General features: G+C 60.9%; 1 protein-coding gene across 3 annotated transcripts in view; it reads left to right on the top strand.

The window, feature by feature from the left end:
• Positions 1–25070, top strand: part of ARHGAP23 (Rho GTPase activating protein 23) — an 81270-nt gene that overhangs the window by 27846 nt on the left and 28354 nt on the right. For 2 of the 3 annotated variants that reach the window (XM_060135962.1, XM_060135961.1), the window contains exons 2-12: positions 5890–6051; positions 8610–8637; positions 9959–10054; positions 10255–10333; positions 10497–10551; positions 13611–14775; positions 16447–16602; positions 16818–16929; positions 17072–17129; positions 18549–18692; positions 23639–23956. In XM_060135962.1, the coding sequence (XP_059991945.1) occupies positions 5890–6051; positions 8610–8637; positions 9959–10054; positions 10255–10333; positions 10497–10551; positions 13611–14775; positions 16447–16602; positions 16818–16929; positions 17072–17129; positions 18549–18692; positions 23639–23956 (2373 nt within the window). The remainder of the gene's footprint in view (positions 1–5889; positions 6052–8609; positions 8638–9958; positions 10055–10254; positions 10334–10496; positions 10552–13610; positions 14776–16446; positions 16603–16817; positions 16930–17071; positions 17130–18548; positions 18693–23638; positions 23957–25070) is intronic. The other variant, XM_060135963.1, reaches the window with a different exon arrangement.

Raw genomic sequence — 25070 nt, forward strand, 5'->3', positions numbered from 1 at the left:
GCCCTCCTGACTCAGCGCTGGTGGCAGCCTCGCTCTTCCCTTCCGGCTTCCGCCAGGGTGGGGGTGGGGGTCCAGCTCCTGCACAGGGGGCCCAGCAAGCGGCAAACAGGAAACAGGAGAACAAAACCGCTCCCTGGCCCCCACACGCCTCACCCTCACCCTTCCTCCACCCCCCACCCCCGCTCCTGCCCACCCCCATGGTCCTCTATTTCTCTTCCTTCTCCCCTTGGTTTCCCTTCCTCTCTGTGCTCCTCTTTCTCTCTCCTCTACCTCCCCCCACAGGATCCTCCATCCTGGCCTGTCCTTGCTGGGGACAGCAGGTGACGGGACGAGGGAGGGAAGGGGGAGCTGACTCTTATGCCTGGTTCTCCCTTCTGGTGGCTTCCCCCCCAAGGGCCCAACCCTATGACTCTTCCTCCCCCCCAACTCCTAGATTTGGGAGCAGGGTTGGGCTGGATCTGCTCCCCTACGCCCCCAGCCTCCCTTACCTGGATGCTGGCTAGAATTTAGGTATAAGACCCGAAGTTGGAATGAGGGGCTCCGGACTTGGAGTCCCAGCGCTGCCCTAACGAGCTGGGTGCTCTTGGGCTTCTGTTGTTTTCTGAAAACTAGGTCAGGGCAGTGGCCCCAGGCCCCGGGGAGTGGCTGTGCGGGGGGAGCACACGGTGGACAGTCAAGTGGGATAGAAATGGGGGTGGCCATGACACGCCTACTAGCCAAGGCCTCTGTCGGCCCCACCCGGGGAAGGGGCCTGGGAAGAGAGAGAGCCAGGAAGGGGCGGAGGGCAGGGTCTGCCATGGACTGGGGCTTCCTGTCTGACTCACATGCTAGGGGTGAGGTGGGGGCCAGCTTGGAGCCCATTGTCGGCTTGTGGTGGCCCCTCTGGGTAGAGCATGATGGGCAGGGAGTCCTGGGGAAAAGGGTCCGTCACACGCTCCCACAGGTGGTGGTGGGAAGGGTATAACGTGACTTTGAGGTGGGGTGATTATGAGAGAGCGCTGCTGTCTGAGCAGGGCAGTGTGTGTGTGTGTGTGTGTGTGTGTGTGTGTGTGTGTGTGTGTGTGTGTGTGTGTGTGTGTGTGTGTGTGTGTGTGTGTGTGTGAGAGAGACCTGAGGGGGCACGGCAGCAATGCATGGAGTGGGTGTGCTGGGTAGTGTGTGCACGTCCTCTAGGTGTGTGCCTTCGTGGGGTTTGTGGGTCTCTCTGGGGGGGGTGTGTGGAATGTATGGGTGGGCAGGTGGGGGTCTGGTGTGCTTTCAGGGGCACAGTGGGTATGCTTGCAAATGTGTCTCTGTGGGGTGTGTGGGCCATTGTACCCATGGGAGGGTGTTCAAAGTGTGTGCGCACACAGAAGGATGGCCACGTGCAATGTGTTTATGAGGGGAATAGTGTGTTCGTGTGTGTGTGGGGGGGGGTATGGGGACAGAGGGGGAGTGAGTGACTGTGTGTGTCGGGGAGGGTGTGGGCTGTCTAGATGTGTGTGTGGTGCGGGTCTGTAAAGGTGGGTTGGGTGTGTGTTGACATGTGTACGCGTGGGAATGTGTATTTCTCTGGGGCACCGGCAGCTGGTTGAGCTTTGGACTGGAAGGAGTATAAGCGTGCGCCGGCAGGTACAGTAAGTTTTTGTGTGAGTGGAGTGAGTGAGTGAGTGAGTGAGTGAGTGAGTGAGTGAGTGTGTGTGTGTGTGTGTGTGTGTGTGTGTGTGTGTGTGTGTGTGAGAGAGAGAGACTGCGGGGGCTCTGTGCAGGCCCTCTCGTGTGTGGGGGGCGTGAGTGTGTGGGATGGGGCGGCCGCGCACAGGGGCCGCCCCGGAGGGGGAGGCGTCTGCCCTGCGAGACTCGCCGGCGTGTCCGGGCTCAGGCGCCCTCGGCCAGGAGGCGCGGGAGGCGCGGAGCTGCTGCAGCCGTCCTGCCGCCGTCCGCGCGGGCCGGCCGTCCCCTCGGGGCCCCAGGGCTCCGGGCCCGTGGCTCCGGGGGGCGGGCGGGGACCCCCGGGGCCCGCCCGCCGCCGCCGCCGCCGCCGCCGCCGCCGCCGCCGCCCGGGGGGCCGAGGACGCCGCCCGCCGGGCGCCGAAGAGCGGCCGCCGGCCCCCGCGCAGCGCGCCAGTCTCCGGAAGCCCGGCACACGGCGCGCTGGGGCCGGGGCGGCGGCCGGGCCCGGGGGCCCCCGCCGGCCGCGGCGCTCGTGGGCAGCGCTGTGTGGCGCGTGGAGCGCGCGGGGGCCGGGGGCTGGCGCTGGGAGCGCGCCGTCGGCGTGGACTGCAGCGCCCCGGAGCCGCGCTGCCTCTGGCTGCCCTGCCTCAGCCACAGCGACCGCCGCGCGCCCGGGCAGCGCCCGGCCAGGGTGAGCGCCTCGGGGGCCAGCGGGGTCGGAGGCAGGGGCAGGGGGTCCGGGCAGGCCTCGCCCCGGTGGGTGGGACCGGGCCACCAACTCCCTGCGTTCCTTGAGCTGTGTGCGCCCTGCTCTTGGGGACCGATCCCCTCCGGAGTGGAGAGTGAGTGAGAAGCTGGAGAGATGTAGGTGAGGGCGGCAGGCTCGTGGCTGAGAGCTTTACCAGGGGTGCCGGATTACAACCCTCAGTCTGCCTGTGGCCTCCAGTGGGCTCAAGCCTCTTGGTTTATAGGCGGTGGAAGGATGGAAGGGACCAGGGTTGTTTGAAGAGATGCCAGGACATGGAATCCTGCAGAGTTTGGGCTGGCAGTGACCCTGAGTCACAACCATGCAGGGGTACCCTAATGAAGCAGGAGGGGCATCACTCTGCCATCTCCCTGGTAGGGGACCTGGGCGCAGAGACACACAAGGGTTTTCAAGCGAGCCAAGGAGGCTGAGGTGGCAGAATGGGCCCCAGCAGGTAATGAGTGCTCTCAGGGTGAGGACTGACAGGGCTGGAGAGGGGGGTGGGGACCTGGGGATCGACCAGGCTGGTAGGGCGTGAGTCACAGTGGGCGCCATGCCCAGCATGAAAGCTGCACTCCCTGCAATGACCTCTTTATGCTTCTGGGGGAGGGGAGGAGCAGGACTCCTGGGTTCTAGTTCCTGGTGTTGCCAACCCACCACGTGTCCAGTTCTGTCTAATTTGTGGCCCTGGGGTCACCTGCCCTTCTCCCACCATCAGTTGTATTTCTAGATGTCTCTTTCTTTCCTGACATGAGAGTGGGAGTGTTTGGAAATAGATCTGGGCCTGGGAGCATTAATCAGTGATTTCCCTATGTCTTCTGAGCCTCTCGCTCTCCTTCCCCTTGTCTCTGTGCCTACCTCAGACAGCAGAGTTGGGGATGTGTGTGAACTGTACCTCTTCCCAATCTGATCACCTTCCATTGCTGCTCCCTTCTCTGTTTCTGCACCTGTCACCTCCCTCCCCTTCAAGACGAGAGCAAGACCCAGTATTGTCCCAGGTTGGAGGGGAGGAGAGGAGAGGAAACATGCATGTATAACAGAATGAAGGACTGAGGTTAAAACTAAGGAAGAGCTTCCCACAGGAGAGCGGCGAAATCTGGCCACTGATGGGGGCCTCAGTGTCTCTTCAGGCAGGGGTGTGGTAGCTGTGGTGGGGGATTACCACACTGACATTCTCAGGAACCTCATTGGCAGGGATGGGGGAAGGAGCAGTGGAAGGAAGGAAAAGAGGAAAGGCAGAGGTAGAGCTTAGGGAGGGGGCACCAGTGGTGCCTGGATGAGGAGAGGACCTGAGAGAGAAAGGCATGCCCACTGCGCTGGATTACAGGCCCCTCCTCTAACTGCCCCAGCCGCCCCCGGGAGTGGCACCCCCAGGCAGCTGGCAGCTCCAGTCAGGATGTGTGCTGGGGGAAAGGTGGGGGACGTGCGGGGACCTGTCCCAGCCACTTCTCGTCACTGGGGCAGCTGGTGGCTTAAACCTTAATCCAGGACACCAGCAAACAATAGGCCCTGTGAACAGCCTCAGCCCAGAGCCCGGGTGGAGGGCATGCAGGGGAGGCACCCCACACTGGGGAAGAGCAGGGGTTTTGGTAGGAGGGAGCAGTGGAGGGTCCCCTGAGGCCCTCTTCCCTCCCTGATCAGTTCTTTGCCAGGTCTGTAGAGATAGGAAATCCAGGGGATTTCAGACCTCAGCAGAATTCCCAGAGAATTTTCTCCTCTGGGCTCCTCAGACCCCCATGGGTCTAGGACTATAGCCAGACTATAGCCACAAGTGGAAGGAGCCACAAGTGGAAGGGGCCATCACTGGGCCTCCTGCCCGATGCCAGAATCCCAGCTAAGTCCTCCTAAGGCCTCCTGGGTGGGGGTTGTCCAGCTTTTGCTTGGACCCTTGTGAGGACAGAGAACTCACAGCCTCATCCGGGTAGCTTTGCAGAAGTGTGTGATTATAGAGTGGTCTCCCTGGCCCAGAGCTTCACCCGGCCTCCTCGTATCTTCCACCTGGCTGTGTCCTCTGGGACCGTACCAAGTAAGCCTATTGCCTCTGTTACGTTTTTCTTTAATCTACTGAGATTTGAGGATATCCCCTCCCCAAACCTCCCGCCCCATGCAGCCCAGCCTCCCACCCCACGCAGAAATCCCTAGCTTAGGGCTGGGCACAGGACCTGCTCTTTCTGCCGGATGTGTGAGCAGGAGGGTGGATGCAGGGACTTCTCAGTACCAGTACATTTGAGTGGCGGATTCGAGCTGGGGAAGCCAGGGGAACTTCGTAGTGAAGTGGGAGCCCCTCACCCCGAAACCGATGGTCTTCTTCCCTCTGCACCCAGCCGCGCCTGTCTTCCCGCAGCTGAAGGCTCCTGCCTGGTGCCAAGGAGGAATGAGGGGGTGAGGACTGTTGAGGGTGGGGGAGGGGCTTCTTGCCCTTTGAGGGGTTTGGGTTAGGGGCACAAGGTAGGTTAGGCTGCCCGAGGTCAGGGGTTAAAGAGCCCCCGAGGGAGCCCTCCTGGCTTTTCACTAGGCAGCCTGTCTGTGGCTCCCATGTCCTCCAGCCTGCCGTCTGCCTCCCTGTGTACCCATCTCTCTGACACCTTCCTGTCACCCACTTTCCCTCTGTGTCCGAGCAGGGCACTTGAAGGGAGCCCCCTCTCAGGCACCATCCTCCTCTTCTCCCTCTTGCCTCAGAAACAGACCCATGTGCCCCCAAACCCTTGTCTTCAGACACCCTCTGCCCTGTCATCTTGGGGAGTCCCAAGTATTCCGGTGCGGTGGCCAGAGGGCAGCGGAGTGTCTCCCCTCCCCCCCCACACCCGGTTCTCCACTCAGTTCCGGTGAACCAGCCAGGCCTCTGGGCTGGGCTCCGAGCCTCAGTCCCGTCAGTGGACTCTCTGATGTCCAGTCCGCTCCCTTGTGGTTCGTCGTCCCCCACCTGTTCCTGCTGCTGCTCCTGAAGGATGCACGTGTGTGTCAGTCTCTTTGCGCCTGTGTGTGCTGTGTGCGTGTGTCTACCTGAGTGAGCATGTATGTGCTCATCGGTGTGTCTGTGCACCTTTGCACATGAGTGTGCTTGTCTGGGTGTTTGGGATGTGTCCTGTCTGCATGAGTGTGTATGGATGGGTCTGTGTCTGCATAGGTGTGCGTGTGTGCATGTGTGAGATTGGGCAGCAGGCGGGGATGAGCTCAGACAGCGGCAGACACTTCCCAGGCCGGAAGGCTGTGTGTCCAGAGTCAGTGAACGTTGGCCGAACCGAATTGAATGGACACGTGGCTCGCTGCACTGTTATTTCCCTGCTCACAAGGTGTTGTGAGGGGATTGAGGAAAGAAAGAAGGAAGAAGCTGTTGGGCTGATGAGGGGGGAAGGGAAGGAGGAAGGGGAGAGCAGGGGTTTGGTCAGGGCACAAGAGGGTCTGTGCACCTGGCAGCCCCCCAGGTCCTCTGGGCTGCAGGAGGCAGTGTGCAGACTGGCGTCTCACCCTGGCTCCCTGTGCTCCCACAGCTGCCACTGGGCCCAAGAGATGGGTGCTTTCCCGGGCGCCCCCTCCCCTGGCAGGGCCCGAGGACACTGCGGCTGCACAAAAGCCTCCAGGACGGCTTTGGCTTCACCCTGCGCCACTTCATCGTGTACCCGCCTGAGTCCGCCGTGCACTGTAGCCTGAAGGTACACGTCCTGTGCCCCCGCCGGCCTGGCCTGAGGGAGCTTTCAGGGGGGATTCCTTTGTGCTGTCCCTTCTCCGGTGCTTTGGTGGCCTGGACAAGAGGGTCCCCGAGAGGCAGGGGCAGCCCTGGCTGGGTCATCTGTGTGGGGTGATCGTAGACAAGCCGCCTCCCGCTCTGGGCTCAGTCTTCGCAGGAGAAGGGGCTGTGGCTGGCTTGGGGCAACGAGCTAGAGGTGGGGGAGCCGGGATGCCCCCCCCAACTCTCAGCCTCTGGGAGGTGAACAGCTTCTCAGAGAGATGGGCTTCCGGGGACCCCTTGTCCAGTGGCCACTTCTGAGCTGGGTTAGTTGCCTCTACCTAGCCTGAGCTCTCCGGGAGTCTGTCCTCCGGGACCCCTCCCAGAGCGCCCCAGGCCCTTGCTGGCCTCAGATTTGGGCCTGGAAAGAGCCCTGGGATGGGCTGGAGACCTGGGTTCCAGTCCTGGCACAACTCCTAACTCACTGTGAATGTTGGGTGGGCTCACCCTCTCTGGGCAGCATTTCTCCTGCCATCTCCTGAGGGCATGGATCTATTTGACCCCTGAGGGCCCTTCCAACCCTCATATGAACATCCAGTTCTCTGAGTCCAGGAACCAGGGCTACTCAGCCTAATCCACCGTGTGGGCTGGGGGTGGGGGTCCGTGACAGGAGGACATGAGGGGGGCCTAGGCAGGAACTAGGGCTCCCGAGGAGGGGCCGGCTCCCTTCCCCCACCTCTCTCCCAGCAGGAGGGGAGAAAGATTTATTCTGGAGTCCGTGAACCTGTTTCTCCCCTCCCCCAGGGCTGGGACCGGCCTGCACAGCTGTTGGGGGACTCTCCCTTGGGGAGCTTAGTCCCACCTGCCAGAGAACCAAGGCATTGGATTTCTCTGCCTGTGTCTGTGCGCCTGCACGTGTCTCTTTGTATGCACACGTGCTTGCATGGTATGCTAGTCATGCTAGTGCACGCGTGTATATCTAGACACGTGTCTGTGTATACGCTTCATGTGTACACGTTGCTGTGCAGCTCTCACACCTGTCCCTGAGTCTGGGGCCCCTGCATAAACTCTTTGCACTGGCTGTAAGTGGGGGCTGATGGTGTGTGGGAGGGGCCCTGCCTCACCCCTTATGCCCCAGGACACCAGCCTCCCAATTCCCTGGAACCTCCCTCCAGTCCTTCCAGCCCTCCTTCTCCAGAATGTCCCTCCTTCCTGGCCCTTCCACCTTCTCTCAGGGAGCCCTGCTGAGGGTGACCCTGCAGACACAGCCTGAGTGGTCTAGACTGGGTGGTGGACCTGTCTCAGAGAGACCTCGCTCACATGGGGGGCTGGAAGACCCTGGGGCAGGGCAAGCCAGGGACGGGCTCCATCCCTTTCCAGAACATGCCCAGGGCTGGGAGTCCACAGGGAGCTCACCCACCTCAAGGCACCCATCTGCCTCTGCGACCCACTCACTGTGCTGGCAGCTCACATCAGCGGGCACACTCCCCGCACGGGAGGGCAGGGCCAGAGGGACTGCTCTCCAGCAGAGCCCAGCAGCCTTCCTGTCCTGGCTGGGATGCCCAAGAGTCCTGGGTTCCAGCACTGGCTCCTCTGTTGTCTCTGAGTGGCCTTGGACAAGTCACACCCTGTCATCTGTGAAGTGGATGATCTGTACAGAGGATTAGACAAGACGACCCCAAAGGTCCCGTCCAACTCGAAGATGCCACACCCTGCTGGCCTGGCCTGTCTCTCTCACTTTGTCCTGCCCTTGTTCCTGATTCCTCCCCAGATGCAGTGCCCTGCCCCGCCCCCTCACTCACCAGGATGACCCCAGACACCTCCCTTGTGGGTCTCCTCGACTCCATTTCTTAGCCCTGCACCTAGACACCAGAAGTATTTTCACATCTGCTCTCTCCCACTCAAGAACCTTCACTGGCTCCCTCTTTCTCTCCTTTCAAAGCTGAAAGCTTTAGTCTGACTCCTGTCACTTGCTGGTGTTGACACTCCTTATGCTTCAGCTCAGTTGATCCAGTCCTGTTTCTGCCACCAAGTACCAGCACACTCCACTCACCTCACCCAGAATGCCTTCTCCCAGCCGGCGTCAAACTTGCCTCAAAACCCCCTCCCAGAGGGGCTCTAATCAGGCCTTCCCTCCCCATGCTCTAAGAGCTGATAGCCACTGTTTGCACTTGTCATGCCTGCTTATCTGTGTCTGCCTGGGTCCTGTCTGTGTGTGAGTGTGTTTGGCCCCTCCCCCATTGGGCTTCGAGCTCCCCAAGGGAAGGGGTCGTGGGTCCCCCATTGGATCGGGGCCTTTCGGACGGCTGAGATGTTGATGCAGCAGGATCGGCAGGCGTGAGAGGGGGCTCCTGTCACCGGGGGACGCTGCCTGGGACTTGACCTCCCCGTGGACACCCCTCCCACCCCCTCTGGCTGCTGGGCTAGTTGAAAGATGATAAGAGGGGAGGCAGCTGGGTGGGGGAGCTTGAAGGGGCCCTCCCAGGTGGAGCTGGGCCTCCCCCTGTGCTGCCGAGGGCCCACACCCACCTCTGTTCCCTGCAGGAGGAAGAGAATGGAGGCCGAGGAGGAGGTGAGGAGTGGCAGGGGGCTGGGCTCCAGGGGCTGGGGCTGAGCTGGGACTGGTCCTCCCGCTGGTGTCTCTCCCTCTCCCCCAGGTCAGCCTGGATTCTGCTGCGCCCCCCACCCTTGCCTGATGCCCCTGTCTTGCCTCTTCCCTGTGTGTCCGCTCGAAACCTCTGCTCACTCTCTCTGTCCTCCCTTTCTTTTCTCACAGTTGTCTTCCTCTGGGCCTGTCCATTGTGCGCTGGGGGTGGCGTTCTGGGGAGCAGATAGGTTTCTAAGCCCTGGCCCCTGCCCTGGAGTTACTCCCAGCCTAGATGGAGGCAGAGGCAGGGCCTGCAGGGCCCTTGGGGCGGGAGGTAGTGCGCCGCTGATCAAGGGCTATCCTTGGGGATAGAGACACTGGGGTTCTCGGGGCATGACGGGGGCCCTGAGGTCTTTCTCTTTTCAGATGTGAGCCTAACTCCCCTGGCTGTCACCCTTGCTCTCCCAAACGGCTCCTTACTGGAACCCAGGCTTCCCGGGGTATTCAACACAGAACCCCTTGAACAGGCAGACTTCCTTCTCTGCCACTGGGGCCTTTGCTGGGCAACCATGGGGCCACTGTCTTCCCGAATCCCCATTGCAGAGGCCTGTGCTGGGGGAGGAACCAGCTGACCTAGAGCAGGCCCGTTTCTCTGGTGGAGACAGTTAACAGTTAGCAGTTAGCACTTAGCAGCAGAGGAGTATTGCTGGGGTGTAACATGATGTCATGAAGGGCCGAGTGCCAGTCCCGGGATCCTTAGGCCTCTGCTTGGAGTGCCCTGACCCTGGGGGAGGGAGTGGGGTGGGAGGTGCAGGTGCTGGGTCTCTGTGAGCCTCAGGGTCTTGCTTGGCTCTCCTTGGGTCTGGGTGTGGACACTCTGCGTGTGTGGGTTTTCCTCCCTGCTGTGTATCTTCAGGGCTTTCATGGCACCCTTCCTTTGTCTTGTGACTTGTGTGTGTGTGTGTGTGTGTGTGTGTGTGTGCGCGCGCGTGCGCATGTCTGTCTGTCTGCCCCTCTAGACCGTGAGCTCGGGAAGGGCAAGGGCCAGGTCTGTCGATCCTCTGTAGTCTACTTTCTAGCACAGTGCTGGGACGCAGGAGCCATTTAGGGAGCGACTCCGTGTGTTTTCGTTTTCCCAGCAGTGTGTTGTCTGATCCTGTACATCCGTGTCCCTGTGGATGTGTGGGTCTGTGTTTGTGTCCGTGTGAGTGCGATCACTGTCTGAGTGTGTGTCCCCTGTGTGTGTAGCGTGCATGGGTGTGACCTTCAGCAGCCACCCCCAGCTAACCTGGCTGATGCTCCCCAGGACCCTCCCCCCGGCACCGCCTGGAGCCCATGGACACCATCTTCGTCAAGAATGTGAAGGAGGATGGCCCTGCCCATAGGGCGGGGCTTCGAACAGGTGAGCTGTCCCAGTTACATGGATCATCGCACAGCTCTGGGTCTCTTCTCTCTACCCTCTGGTTAGGATGGAATTTCGGGATCCAGGTGTTGGGGAGGCTCCTGTCCCCCACTGTCATCCATACATGGTACAGGGGTTCTCAGGTAGGGCCATTGACACCCTTTGGCCTGCTCACCTGTGGCCCTGTCCCTGGTCCCCAGGAGACCGGCTGGTGAAGGTGAATGGGGAGAGCGTCATCGGGAAGACCTACTCCCAGGTCATAGCTCTGATCCAGAATAGGTGAGCGCCCCTGCCTCCCTTCTCCCACGAGAGCCCCCAGCCCACTCACAAGTCCCTACTCACCCCACCCCCTTGGCCCTGGTGGTGCCCTGGCGACCAGGATCCCTGTTCTCCCAGACCCTGTTGCCTCAGCCTGGCCTGACCCCCTGCCCTGTCTCTGTAGCGATGATACCCTGGAGCTCTCCATCATGCCCAAGGACGAGGACATCCTCCAGCTGGTGAGTCCTGCCCTGCTGTCTGAGGTGGAGGACCCTGGGTGCTGGGGGCAGGATGCAGCCCTTCTCCTTGGGCCTCCCTCCTGCATCGGGCCCTCTGGGAGGCGGAGGAGTGAGTGTGGGGGCAGCACCAGCCCGGCATTGCCCAAATGGGGATGCCAGGCCCGTCCCCGGGCTGGGGCTGCTGGTTGCTTCAATCGGGGCTGTGCTGGGGGAGGGGGAGGCGCTGGCCTTGGCCGGCAGGATTCCTGCCAGGGTGTCCGGAAGGAGCGTGGCCCAGTGGGCCCTGCCAGACTGGCACGTTCCTGTGGCTCCCGTGAGACACCTGTTCCCCACACCACTCCCTGCCTGGCCTCGAGTGAGCGTGTCTCCTATAGATGTGTCCACACACACACACACACACACACACACACAGTACCTCACTTTCGTGTGCTCCCATTCACACTGCATACCATGGACCACCCAATACCTAAGCAGAGAACACTAGATACACAGCCGCACACAGCCCACCCTTCAACTAGCACACCGTACACTGCAGTATGTGATAACGTACACCACCTGCCAGACACACCATACCAGGCACTTACCACGATACACACCACCCCTCAGTGCTACACACAGGCACCCACTACCCCACACCCACGACCACAACGTCACAGCACACCACACACTCCTCAGCATCTCAGATCCCCACAACACAACACCGCAGTGTGTCCCACCACATACACCTGGACTTCTCATCGCCACAACACAAACACTTAGGACATCACAGATGTTTGCTGTTGTCACAACACGTATGCCCACAGACATCGCGCAGCCTGCTCCATCCCAGCACAGGCGCGTGTGCTCCCCGGTGTCACAGCAACCCGGACTTCCACAATCACGATGCGAGTGCAAAAGCCCTTTCCGTCACAGCTAGCACTCGGCGTTCACCCACCGCTCACAGAGCAGGCACCACAGACGCTGCACGCGGCGGACCCTGCCCTCACACGTGTACCCGTTTATGCCACGCGCTCCGTGCACATCACACACGCACACTCACACACACATGCTGTCTCTCTCTGTTTCGCCCCCAGCTCTGACCCCAAGTCCAGAGCAGTCCTCTCTGTCCAGTGCCCAGTTTCCTGGTCTCTTGGGTGCCAGCCAGATGCCAACTTGCTTGCCCCCGAGGTCACTGCCCCCCCCCCCACGGCCTAGGGCCAAGCCTGGGAGGTCCTGGGAGCTGCAGTGCTGGCTTCTGCCCTGGATGTGCTCTCACAATCTCTGTAATCACAATGCCATGCTTGGCCCCATGCCCCTCTGGGAACCTCCAGCCCGTGACCTCGATTGTCCCCTTGCCCTTCCTGGGGAGGGGGAGGCAGGGGTGGGGGCCCAGAGGGGTAGGCGGCTCTCCCCAAGTCTCCAGGGCCCTGCCCGTACGCCCTCAGGCGGTGTGCTGGGGGGGATGGGGTGTGACAGGGCGGGACCTGGGGCGTTGCTCTCTCCAGCCGGAGGGGGGCAGGGTGGGACAGCAGCCTTGAGCTCTGCTGCCCAGGCTCGGTGGGCAGGCAGTCCCAGATGTCAGCATCTGGGGGCCTCTGCTGGCCCCCCTCTCTCTGGCTGGCCAGAGGGTGGGGCCCAGGCATTCCTGTGGTTGGGAGCCAATGCTGGAGGCCAATGGGGCCGCGGCAGCCGCTGACGCCACCGCCGACGCGGCGAGGCCCCTCCACACCCATCTTCCCCTCCCTCCTCCTCCCGCCAGCGAGAGAGCCGGTGGGGGCCCGAGGGCAGCCGCGGGGAGGGCAGCCTGGGGGGACGGAGGCGAGGGCCGGCACAGTGGTCAGTGGGGTTTAGCGGGGGGCGGGGGGAGGGTGGAGGCGGGCCGGGATGCTGCCGCCACTGCCGTGATGTGGGGAGTCCGGGGAGCCGGCAGGATGGCAGGAGGGAGAGGTACGTGAGTGTTCCCGGCCGGCCGGCCGGCCGGCGTGTGGGTCCGAAGGGGGCTGACTGAGTAGGGGTGTGGTTTAGCTCGTCCTCATCACATGATGTGTGTGCCTGGGACTGGAGGTGTAGTTATTTGTCTGTGTGTGTGTCTCATTGTGTTTCTCTATGTGTGTGTGAGTGTGTCTCTGGGTGTGTATTTTCCTGTGTCCCCTTGTGATGTGTGTGTATGTGTGTTTGGTTTCACCCTCCCTCTTTGATACTTCACCCTGAGATAGGCCCCCGGGCAGCCCATCATGGGCCAGGCTAGGCCAGGGCCACAAAGGCTGCTGTCCCTGGGGCCGCCTCCTTTTTTGGCTGGGCCTGGGCGCCGGCCCCCCGGCCCCCGGCCCCCGGCCCTGTCACTCCTCAGCAATGCAGCGTCAGCCTCAGCTCCCAGCACCAAATTCCAGGCCTGGGGTGCCAGAAGGTGGCCCAAGGCCCCTTAGCCAGTCTGGCCCCTCCCCCAAGCCTGGCCCAGAGAAGCAAGTTCCTCCTCACCCCAGTGGCCCAGGAGCCGGGCCCTCAGCTTCCCATCCAGGGGATGGAGGGACAGCTGGGCTCTCCCAGCCCCTGCCCACCCCCAGCCCACCCCACCCTGGACACACCCCTTAGGCCGCTTCCTCCCCTGTCGTCTGCCACCTTGACTGGTCTCTGGTAGGGTTTCCCGGCTCCACCCGAGGGTCTGTGGGCACCATTGGACGTAAGAAAGCAGGGAGGCAGCTGAGGCCAGCATCGGGGGAGGACCCCAGAAAACAGATGTTGGAATGTTTGTGGCTAAAGGCAGTCCTTGTCATAAGTCTTAGAAAAATCCTGGCTCTTTCTCAAGTGAGTGTGTGAGAGAGAGAGAGAGAGCGTGTGTGTGTGTGTGTGTGTGTGTGTGTGTGTATGTGTAAGACTCTCAAAGGCCTCTTATTTCTTTGTCCCCCCCCTCCGACTCTCTTTGGAGCATGCACTCTCACCCCCACCCACTCAGGACTCCCCCTGCTTGGTCCCCTCCCTTCAGTCCCCTTCTCTGGAGACCTTGACCTCCAGGGGCTGCTGTAGCCTTCCCCTGTGAGGCCTGTTCAGACCTGCTTACCTGCTTCTGTGTCCCTGGCCAGGCCTACTCCCAGGACGCCTACCTGAAGGGGAACAAGCCGTATTCTGGAGAGGCCCGGAGCATCCCAGAGCCACCCCCAATCTGCTACCCCCGAAAGACCTACGCCCCGCCGGCCCGGGTCTCTACCTGGGCCACTATGGTGCCTGAGCCGCTCTCAGCACTGCCCAGTGACCCCCGGAGTCCTGCTGCCTGGAGTGACCCGGGGCCCCGCATCCCGTCTACTGCCCGCTCCCATCCGGACAACCCTTCCTTGGGGATGAGCCAGCCCCGCCCCAGCCCTGGTGCCTTCCCCCGCCTCCCCTCGGAGCCCCGGACGCTTCGTGCCTTCCCGGAGCCTGGCAGCCGGGCGCCCCCCAGCAGACTGGAGTGCCAGCAGGCCTTGTCACACTGGCTGTCAAACCAAGTACCCCGCAGGGCGGGGGAGAGACGGTGCCCCGCCATGCCCCCCCGGGCCCGCAGTGCCTCCCAGGACCGGCTGGAGGATGTGACTGCCCACCGCCCGTGGCCCTGCTCCACCTCCCAGGGTGCCTTGAGCCAGCTGGGCCAGGAGGGCCGGCTCCGCGCTCGCTCAGACGACTACCTGAGCCGGGCCACCCGCTCAGCCGAGGCGCTTGGGCCAGGGGCACTGTTGTCACCCCGCTTCGAGCGCTGTGGCTGGGCTTCCCAGCGTCCGTCTGCCCACACCCCCGCCTGCCCACCCAGGGACCTGCCCGGGCCCCAGGCCCCACCCCCGCCCGGCCTGCAGGGCCTGGATGACGCTGGGTATATCGGATACCGGAGCTATAGCCCATCATTCCAGCGCCGGACTGGACTTCTGCACGCCCTCTCCTTCCGGGACTCGCCCTTTGGGGGGCTGCCCACCTTCAACTTGGCCCAGTCCCCTGCACCATTCCCACCGGAGGCCTCTGAACCACCAAGAGTTGTCCGACCAGAACCCGGCACCAGGGCCTTGGAGCCTCCCGCCGAGGATCGCCGTGACGAAGTGGTCCTGAGGCAGAAGCCTCCAACGGGCCGCAAGGTCCAGCTGCCCCCTTCCAGACAGATGAACCTTGGGTTTGGTGACGAGTCCCCAGAGCCAGAGGCCAGTGGGCGAGGGGAACGCCTGGGCAGAAAGGTGGCCCCTTTGGCCACTACTGACGACTCTCTGGCTTCCATTCCCTTCATCGGTGAGTGACGGTGCAGGTGGCTGTCTTGGGAGACTTGGTTTTCTGTGCCCTGTTGGACTTTACCCACCTGCCACCATGGGCAAAACTCTGGGTTGGGTGCTGATGGGGTCAGCCCGTTTCTGTGTCCGTCCATCTGTCTGTCCATCCAACTGTCCATTCTTGCATTCCTCCATCCATCCTTCTGTCTCCCTTCCATCATCCCGTCATCCTTCCTCCCATTCATTGACCCTTCCAGCCTTCTTTCCATCCACCTTTACTTCCCCCTCCCTTCTCCCTCCCTTCCTTCTCTCCTTCCCTCCCTCCTCCTCCCTCCTTCCTTCCATTGTTCCTTCCTTTCACCTGTCCTTCCATCCTTTCATTCTTTCTTTTCTATCCTTCCTTTGTTCCTTTCACTCTTTGTTCTTTCTGTCCACCCTCCATCCCTCCATCCCTCCAACACATATTTGTGTCAGGCACTGTGCTAGGCTCCGTGCTCTCCTGGAGTGTGTGATCCAACCATGGGAACAGATGATCAGACAGGAACGATCCAGTTGAATGGGTGTGTGATAGGAGTACAGGGAGCTCTAGGAGGCAGAGAAGGGATAGACCGGGGCATGGTGGCCAAGGAGAGAATCTTGGAGAAAAAGGAAATTTCGGCTAAGACTTGAAGGAGTTAGTCAGGGTAAGAATGTTCAGGGAGAGAGACTAGAATATGCAAAGACCCTGAAGTGAGAGGTAGGATGCCCCTTCCAGGTCATCGGAACAGGTCTGGAGGGGCCTTGTCAGTCACTGGGGAGTTGGGATTTCATTCTGAGAGCAGAGGGAATACTGAAAATTTGCTGCCTTTAGAATAGATGTTGGGTAAGGGAGAGGCAAGAGAGTGGAGGGGTCAGAGATTCCCAGGTTTCTGGCCTTACGGGAGGGTGGAGCTTCACCTCCATATTGGGAAAGAGAGGGAGCGAGGCAGGAAGAGGTTTCGGCTGAATAAGAGGTGCTCATGGAGGGAGCAGAATGAACCGGGCTGGGTCTAGGGGCTCGGGAGGAAGACTGGGGTGCAGGAGCCCAGAGATGGTAACTGGGGCTGAGAGTGGTGAGCTCACCCTAGGGCAGCCGTGGGAGTGGCGGAGAAGCAGCCCCGGCCAGGAGAGGAGGCACAGCCCTGGCCCCCCGAGCCAGCCTTCAGTCTAACAGGGCAGACGCAGCCTCTTGTCTCAGTAAGCTCCCAGTCTGAGGGCGGGAGGTAAAGTCTTTAGTTTCAGGGTCCTTCCAGTCTTGGGGGGGGGACGTGGCAGCCACCTTCAAGGAGCCCCCAGCTGATGGGGGAGATGGTCCTTATCCTCAAGAAGCTCCCAGTCTGATGGGGGAGACACCAGCCATGGCCTCAGAGAGGCCTGCCTCCCGGCCAGGACTAAGAGCGATGGCTCGACCCCACTCCTGGGTGCCCTCAGTGTGATGGAGGAGGCAGAGGCTGAGCCTCCGTGACCACAGTGGGAGGGTCTGCAGATGGGGGGTGGCTCTGGGGCCCCCATGGTGGGTCCGCTCCCTCGGCAGTGGGCATGCTGCCAGCAGGGCCCTGGAGGGCTTCTGGAGCCTTGGGGATGTGGTCCCGGCCCGGATGGGAGGCTGGGGCCGGGGGGACAGACAGGTTCAGCCTTCTGATAGCTTCACCCACCGCTCCCTCCGCTCTCGCAGATGAGCCCACCAGCCCCAGCATTGACCTCCAAGCCAAGCACGTCCCTGCTTCTGCTGTGGTCTCCAGCGCCATGAACTCAGCCCCTGTCCTGGGCACCAGCCCCTCCTCCCCAACCTTCACCTTTGCCCTCGGCCGCCATTACTCCCAGGACTGCAGTGAGTGCTGCCCGCACCCCCAGCCCCACCCACTCCCTTGCTGCCTGGTCCCAGGGGTGCCCGCTGCGTGATGTCTGGCCTCTTCCGACTGGTTTCTGCTCCTCCTGGGGACCCACGGGGAGAGTCCCCTCTTGGCCCTGCCCGGACAGGAGGGATCTGGGGAAGCCCCCGCCTGCTGCTCCGCTGACCCTGGGCACCTGTGGGCGGCTTCACAGGCAGCATCAAGGCCGGCCGGCGCTCCTCCTACCTGCTGGCCATCACCACCGAACGCTCCAAGTCCTGCGACGACGGGCTCAACACCTTCCGGGACGAGGGCCGGGCTCTGCGGTGAGGATGGGGGCTCTTGGCCCTGGGGTCGTCTACACACCGGGCCAGCCTGCTTACCCCCAGAGGGCCTTTGAGCCTTGGGGCTTGTGGGAGGTCCTGGCTGTACCTCCCACAGCCCTCATCCTCTGTCCTCACCCCCCAGGCGCCTGCCGAACCGCGTGCCCAGCCTGCGGATGCTCCGAAGCTTCTTCACTGACGGGGTGAGTGGCACGTGTGTGTGGGTGAGGGTGTCGGAGGTCTGGGGAGGGGCCCAGGGGCCCACCCCTCAGCTGGGGAGTCCATCCTTGGCAGAGGGACCTGGCCTGTGACTCCTGCAACCCGAAATGGGCCCCTCCGGCTCCCATCTCCTTCTGGCCTCGGCTGTCCCCACACTCACCTCGTGTCGGCCATGTGACCCACCCTCTCTGTGGGCTCAGTCATCACCTAAAGACACCGTGAGCCTTCCTTCCCAAGGCCTTTGCACTGTCCTTCCAGCCGCCGCTCCCCCATCTCCCGTCTAGAAGGCCCTTTCCACGGCCCACATGCCACATGACTCACTTTTTCACTTTCTGTAGATTTTTTTAGGCCTTCTGTGAAATTTCAGCCTTTATGCCTGATATTTCATGCCTCCCCTCACCACTCTGCTCTTCTCCTAGCACTTCTCATGTTACACAATTTGTGCGTCCATCTCCTTTCTTGCCTGTCTCCCCAGCTTGAATGTAAGCTCCATGAGGGCAGGGATTTCATTCGTCTTATTCACCGTTTGACTCCTCTGCATACCTAAAACAGTGCCTACACAGTGGAGGCACTGGGTCAGTATTTGCATGGTGTCTTCCGGGGACAGGGGACACCCTGGAAAGGGGGGGGACACACAGGGTTGAGAGTGATGGAGAGGCTGGAATTTCCAGCCTCGGGACCTGGCTGTGCCGAGTCTTAATTGTGGCCCGTGGGATCTTCGTTGCCTCGTGTGGGATCTTCAGTTGCAGCATGCGGGATCTAGTGCCCCGACCAGGGATCAGACTCAGGCCCCCTGCGTTGGGAGAGCAGAATCGTAACCACTGGACAACCAGGGAAGTCCCGACACAGAATCAGTTCTGAAATGACCTTAAATCTTTTTGATTATGGATGGGTTGGAAAAGGCATATTGATTTCAAATGTCACCTGGCTTATTCCTTATCATGTCCTCTGCTTACTTAACTATCCCTTGACCTGTCACCTCTAATGCTGGAGTCCTGCTGACACTATCACTTCCTCTGTTTAACTCCTTGTGGACATGACTACCTGCTCCACTAACTCGGTCTTTGTTGATGTTCCCACTTCCTCTGTTTATGTAACTCCATGTGGACACAATCACTTCCTCTGCTTCCTTAGTTCCTTCGAGTCTATAAACTTAAGCGTGGTGAGGCATGTGGCCTGCAGGTCATAGCCTTTCCTCCTTTCTGGCTTCCCCATCACATATGTCTCATGACCTCAACACAGATGGGTCAGAGAGGGTAAGCAAGGCCCATGAGGCCACACAGCACAGCAGAGCGTAGCACAGGCATATGCCAGGCCCTTGTGGCTGCAAATGGTCCATGGGGTTTCTGAGATGCTGGCACTGGGGGAGCCACCCTAAATTGCCCTCTGTCGTCTCTCTGCAGTCCTTGGATAGCTGGGGCACTTCCGAAGACGCTGACGCTCCTTCCAAGCGACACTCAACCTCTGACTTCTCGGACGCAACCTTCAGCGACATCAGGAGAGAAGGCTGGTTGTATTATAAGCAGGTCCTCACCAAGAAGGGGAAGGTAAGATGGCTGGAGGAATGAGCTGGAGGTGGATGGAAGCTGGCTCCAGCAGAACTCCCAGCTTTTCCTACACCCACCCTCTGGAGCTAAGGAGAGCCAGCTGAGGCTGCAGCATGAGGGGTAGAGGTTAGATGCTAGGAAGAACTTCCTGGGGGTCCTAAAGAACTCATGAAAAAGAGTTAGCCAGAGAGGTGGTCTTTGCTGTGGGGTGGATCTGATCCAGTTGTGCTTGGAATTCTGATAGAACCATCCCATGGTTGATCCTTGGTTGGCAGATCACCCCCAAAATGGCCACTGGGGCTCATGGAAAATGAGAGAGCAAGGCCAGCGTGATTCTTTTAGGGGAGCTGAAGCCCCAAAAGAAAGCAGAGGTTAGCCTTTTCAAGGCCAGCCAAGGTTCTAGGCTTCATCCTAAGGGCAACTAAAAGCCCGTGGGGCCTCTTCCACTGGGCTTCCTGGGGAGTGAATTAAGAGAGAGCCAGAGGGAGGCAAGAAGGCCAGTTTGGGGCCGCCACAGAGATCCAGGTGAGAGATGAAGGGGGCTTGGGCCTGAGGCCGGGAGGTAAGCAGGATCCCAAGGGGAGAAGGCGGGGCCCCTGGGTCCATGGAGTACAATCCCAGGTTCCAGGCAGCAGAAGAGGGAGGAGGAGGCCGCCCGACTGCTGTCACCCGAGTGGCCCAGGCAGAGTGGAGCAGAGAGGTTAGCATGAGCCTGGGCTTGGCTCCTCACTGTGCCACGAGCTGCTGGGGGAGCTTGTTTGGCTCACCTACCAGTTTCCTCGTATGTAAATGGAGCAAATGATAATCACTAGCTCATACACCCTTGCTGAGGATTAAATGAGATGATCTAAGCAAAAAGCGCTCACCCAGTGCCTGGCCCCCGGGAGCAGCTATCCTGCTTAATGCTATTATTTGAATTTTCCACCCTGCCTTCTAAGGGCCTTGTACCTGAAAAGAACATAAGCTTTGAAGTCAGACAGCCTTGGAATTCCTGCCCAGCCACTTATCAAGCATAAGGCTTCGGGCAACCCCCTTAACGTCTGAGCCTCACTTTTCTGATCTGTAAGATGGGGACAGTGTTGTTCTACTCCAAGGGCCAGTGTGAGGGTGAAGTGAGAAGTGTAGTCCAGGCAGGAGCGGCACTCATCTGTGCCCTCGTCCAGCCCGCAGGTAATGATGAACAGCCTACCCTGCTCCAGTTCTCCGTTGAGGTTCCGGGGATTCAGTGGTGAAGGAGCCAGGCCAGTCCTGCCCTGCTGGGGTTCCTGCTGGGCAGAGAAGGCATTTGTTGCTTACCAGTTACCAATGCTTGACTACTGTGATGGGGGAGTTCAGGGGAGCGGCATATAGTAGCGTATGACCCTGACCTCAGCAGGGTGGGAGGGGATGTCTGGAAGGCTGTGAAGGGTGTGTGGGAGTCCACACAAAGGAGGGAGGTGGGGGTGTGGTCTGACAGGGGAGATGCCCTCCTGCACGGCTAGGAGCAGGGTGGCAGGGGGTGCTGGGCAGCTGGGAGCCAGGGCAAGAGATGGAAGCCGGGTGGGGTGTCGGGCGCCTGGGCGCGGGCACATCGCTCAGGGCGAGCCTTTGCAGGCATTTAAGGGTGGGGTGTGGGAGGTGTGAGCCCAGGAGGTAAGTGTTGTACCTGTGACAGGAGGAGACAAGGCCATTGCTGCTGTCCAGGTGAGCGAGGGGAGTGGGACCAAGGGGAGGGGACACCTTAGAGAGATTCAGGGGTAAGGAAAGCCTGGGCGGGCTGAGGGCTGGGAGGTGAGGGAGGATGGAGGAGGTTCCTGGGGTCCCAGCTTGGGCTGTGGGGTCAGAGAGTGGTGGGACCCTTCCCAGAGCCACAGGGCCCCGGAGGGGTAGGTTTGGGGAGAGGAAGCCAAGAGGTTCCTTTGGGGCCTCTGGAGTCCGAGGGCCCTGGCGCACACTTCTGCGGAGGTGTCCTGGCAACAGAGGCTCTGAGGGTGTGGCATTGGGAGGGAGGTCCACCTGGGGAGGGCATTTGTCCATCAGAGAGGACACAAGCACCTGCGGCCATGGACGCGGGAACACTGAGGGAGAAAGCAAGAGACGGCCGGGCCTCGGGAGGAAGTGGGGGATGGAGGCCAAGGAGGAGGAACCAGGTGTGGACGAAGACTTCCAGCCCGAGGCTTGAGCCCTTCGGAGGGCCTGGTGACACCTGCTGACTTCTGCCTGCCACATAGCCTGCCCCCAGCTCTGGGTGGCCTCTGGCAGCCCAGACGCCAGTGTCTCCTGGGCAGGGAGAGGACCTGGCCCCTTCCTGCTCACTGGTCGGTTCTGAAGGAGAGGGCTTTCCACTCCCATCTGGTCTCTCGGTCTGTCCAGGGTCCTGATCGCCAGCCAGATGTTGTCTGCTTCAGCAAGTCCAGCCTCTCCCCGCCCCCAGCTCCCAGTCTCTTTTGGAGACCACTGACTGTCAGGCGGAGAAGGGCGTGGGTGGGTATGACCCATCCCTGCAGCCACAGACCCAGCATTGGAGCTGGATGCAACGTGCAGACCAGCTGGCTCACCTCTCGTTTTTACCAGTAGGGCATACTGATGCTAGGGGAGGGGGCCTGACTTATCCAAGGTCACCTAGCTGGTTCAGTCTCAAAGGGGCACCCTTGTCACCACCTCACTCTGACACTAAACTTCTCCTGGAGGGCCCTACTGTCTCCTGCTCTGAACGTCCCTGCCTCGGTCCAGCAGGTATGTGATGATGGGCAGGGTTCATGGCTGGATGTGGCTATGTTCACCTGCCAGCCATGAAGTCTCCTCATCTGGTTTGCTCTGAAGATAGAAGCTTGGGCTGGGTGTGGAGTCGTAGGTGGGCCGTGAGCCAGAGGAAAGGAGCCCTTGATCTGATGGGGGAGATGGAACCCCCGCCTGCAGGGTGTTCTGAGGCCGATTAGGTCATTTATTCGGTAAATATTGATGAGCACTTACCCTGTGCCGGCATGGCTCTAGGCCCAGGAGTGTGGAGGTGAGAGGGCAGACGAGCTCCCTGCGCCCGGAGCTTTCTCTGTACTGGAGAAAGCCACCCACAGCCAGTAACCTGAGACTACAGTGGGCGCTCAGGGAATATGAACAGGGTGATGTGATTGCCTTTAAGTTGGGAGGAAGCCGGGAGCTGCCGTTAGGGGAAAAATGCTTAGAGGGGGCCTCGCTGAGGAGGTCATGTTGATGACCTTGAGCTCAGACCTTAAGGGCGAGAAGGAAGCAGCCACGTGGAGAAGCAAGAGAAGGGGCCCTGGGCAGAAGGAATAGCACGTGCAGAGGCCCCGGGGAAGGAAGGGCTTGGCTTGTTCACTGGAAAAGCCCCCTGTGTCTCGACATCGTGAGAAAGAAAGAGGGATGGGCTAGGAGAGGCAGGGACCAGATCACAGAAGAGCTTAGATTCGATTCCAAGGGCGATGGGAAGCCATGAGAGGGCACTAAGCAGGGGAGAGACAGGACTTCGTTTACATTTTCAAATGGCCACTGCAGCTGCTGCGTGGAGAAGAGGTTGCAGGAAGGAGAGCGGAGCCTGGGATGGTTTGTGCAGTGGTCCAGGCAAGAGGTGTTGATGGTGTGGGCAAGGTGGTGGCAGGAAAGATGGAGGCAGGTGATATTTTGGAAGCAGAACAGTTGTGATTTCCTGACGGGTTGGATGTCGGGTGAAGAATGAGGAGGAGCCAAGGGCAGCTCCCAAGTTTCTGGGCCACTGGGTGGATTTACTGAGCTGGAAAAGATGGAGGTGGGGGTGGAGAACAGGTTTGATGGGCCCCCGTAGTGAGCAAGCGGCACCTGCAGTGCCCGTGGGATGCAAATGGAGACACTGAGCACACAGTTGGAGGTACTGGAGTGTGGCTCCGGGGAGATGCTGGGCCAGGGGTACATCTGGGCATCACCGTCAGCAGACAGACAGGATTTAAAGCCATGGGTGTGGATGGCATCATGGGGGAGGCGTGCAGGAGGAGGGGGGCCGAGGACAAAGTTCTGGAGCTCCCCTTCCTTTAGGGCAGGGACTGTCAGCCTCAGCACTGTTGACATTTTGGACCAGATGATTCTTTGCTGCGGGGCTGTCCTGGGCATCCGACATGTTTAGCAGCATCCTTGGCCTCTACCCACTAGATGCCATAGCATTTCCCCAGGTGCGACAACTGAAAACGTCTTCAGACAAATGTCCCCTGACGGCTCTTCGCCCTGGTTGAGAACCGCTGGTGTAGAGGATGTTGGGCGGAGGGGACCAGAGAAGGAGCCAGCGGAGTTAGGAGGAAAACCACGAACCGTAGGGTCCTGGGTGCCAAGAGAGAGTTTGGAGAGGGAGGAAGTGACCGCCAGCTGGGTCATATGCCACCAAGAGGCTAAGCAAAGGGCTGAGAAGTGCCCAGACGCTGCCACTGGCTTTGGCAACGTGGCGCCTGGGTGACCTGGCGAGCAGCTTCCCAGGAAGGGGATACTGAGTGGAGTCTTGAATGAGAGGCAAAGAAGCGGGGAGAGCAAGTGTGGTTGACACCTTTTGACTAGCTTTGCCCGGAGGGAAGCAGTATGTGGACCAGGAATGGCTTAGGAGGATTTTACGTAAGGTGGGTCATGTTTGGTGGGGGGCCCGATTGCCCTCTGGAGCCCCCTGCTGGTTCTCTGGGGCATTGCCAATGGCAGAGGAGCGGTAAAGCGAAGGTTGGGGACCCTCTGCGGGGACTGAGAACGATGGGTACGGGTGTCCAGGCCGGTGAGGGGCTGAGAGACTTGGGGGACTGTGGGCAGGAGGCTGCCCCAGGTGCCGGCGGGAGTGGAGCAGAGGGCTCCCGGCGGCCAGTGGGGTGGGGTCCCCACTGCTGTCCACTGTCTGCAGCGCCTAGGGCCCCCTTGGGCTCTGGGGTCGGGGAGGAGGGCAGGCCTGGCTTCTCACCCCCTCCCCCTCCCCTCTCTCCCCCTCTCCCCGTGTCTCCCTGCAGAAAGCTGGCGGCGGCCTGCGCCAGTGGAAGCGGGTGTACGCCGCGCTGCGGGCGCGCTCGCTCTCGCTGAGCAAGGAGCGGCGGGAGCCCGGGCCGGCGGCGGCGGGGGCGGCGGCGGCCGTCGCAGGTGAGGACGAGGCGGCGCCCGTCTGCATCGGCTCCTGCCTGGTGGACATCTCCTACAGCGAGACCAAGAGGAGGCACGTGTTCCGGCTGACCACCGCTGACTTCTGTGAATATCTCTTTCAGGCTGAGGACCGGGATGACATGCTGGGCTGGATCAGAGCGATCCGAGAGAACAGCAGGGCCGAGGGCGAGGTGAGGGCCCGGCCCGGCCCCAGCCGGGCCAGGGAGGGCAGGGCAGGCCCCGGGCGCCTCTCGCCTGCCGGGATCCTCCCTTCACCGCTCTGAGCCTCAGTCCCCTCCTGCATAAAATGGGCTGACAGGAGTACCCCTTGCAACCGTGCCCTCCAAGGGTTTGGTGTGAAGAGACGATGCTTGGGGCAGTGGCTCACAGAGGACCTGGCGTCTTTAGTGTTCCATGACTGGCAGGAACAATAATAGCTGCAGGAACGACAGTGATTGTTATTATCGTCATCGTTATGACCGCCTTGGGCAGGCTCTGCCACAGAGGGGTCAGCTCCCGGCCAACCTCAGCCTCTTGCTGGAGGTTTGGGAGGCGGGGGTCTCCTAGGGAATTATTACAGAAAGGGGTGCCCCTGGGCCAAAACTGTGGCTGGCCCCTCTGACAGGGCTGGCCTGTCTGCAGGGGCACAAACACATTGACCTTGGGAGGAGGCCAAGAGGATCGGCCTTGGCAGCAGGCAGCAGGGGCTGAGCCAAGGGCTTTGGCAGGGACTCCAGGAGCAGTTTTACGTGACGCCCCCTCCTGGGCAGCTGCAGCTGCACACTAGGAGCCTGGGCTGCTGGGCTTTCTGCCTCCGCCAGGTGCCTCTGGACACCTGCGCAGAGTTATGTGGGGGTCCTGGGCTTGGCGGCCGGTCTCTGCCAGGAGGATGGTGTGGCTTGGGCCCTGGTCCAGATGTGCAACTGCTCTGGCCACAGGTAGAGGGGTGCTAGTGCACGCTGAGGACACCATCTCACTGAACCAGGCTCTGCCTCCCCAGGACATTGTCGTTCCTCACCGCAAGGAGGAAAGCACCTGAAATTTGGGGCCCTTTTCTGGGGGGACTGGCTGGGCTGTCCCCGACAGGCACTGTCTGAGGGTCCCAAGTCACCTTCCTTATTGCAATAGCTGCCCCTCGTGGGGCACCTCATCGGTGCCTTGCCAGGACTGTGAGGAGTGCCACGTGCATAATTCCGCACCCTAACCCTGAGGTTGCCACGTTGTCTCCCCATGTTACTGCTGAGGAGACTGAGGCTCAGAGAGGCTAAGTGGATTGCCCAAGGTCACACAGCTGGTGAGGGGGTG

The sequence above is a fragment of the Lagenorhynchus albirostris genome, chromosome 20 (assembly GCF_949774975.1).
Source record: "Lagenorhynchus albirostris chromosome 20, mLagAlb1.1, whole genome shotgun sequence".
NCBI classification, from domain to species: Eukaryota; Metazoa; Chordata; class Mammalia; order Artiodactyla; family Delphinidae; genus Lagenorhynchus; species Lagenorhynchus albirostris.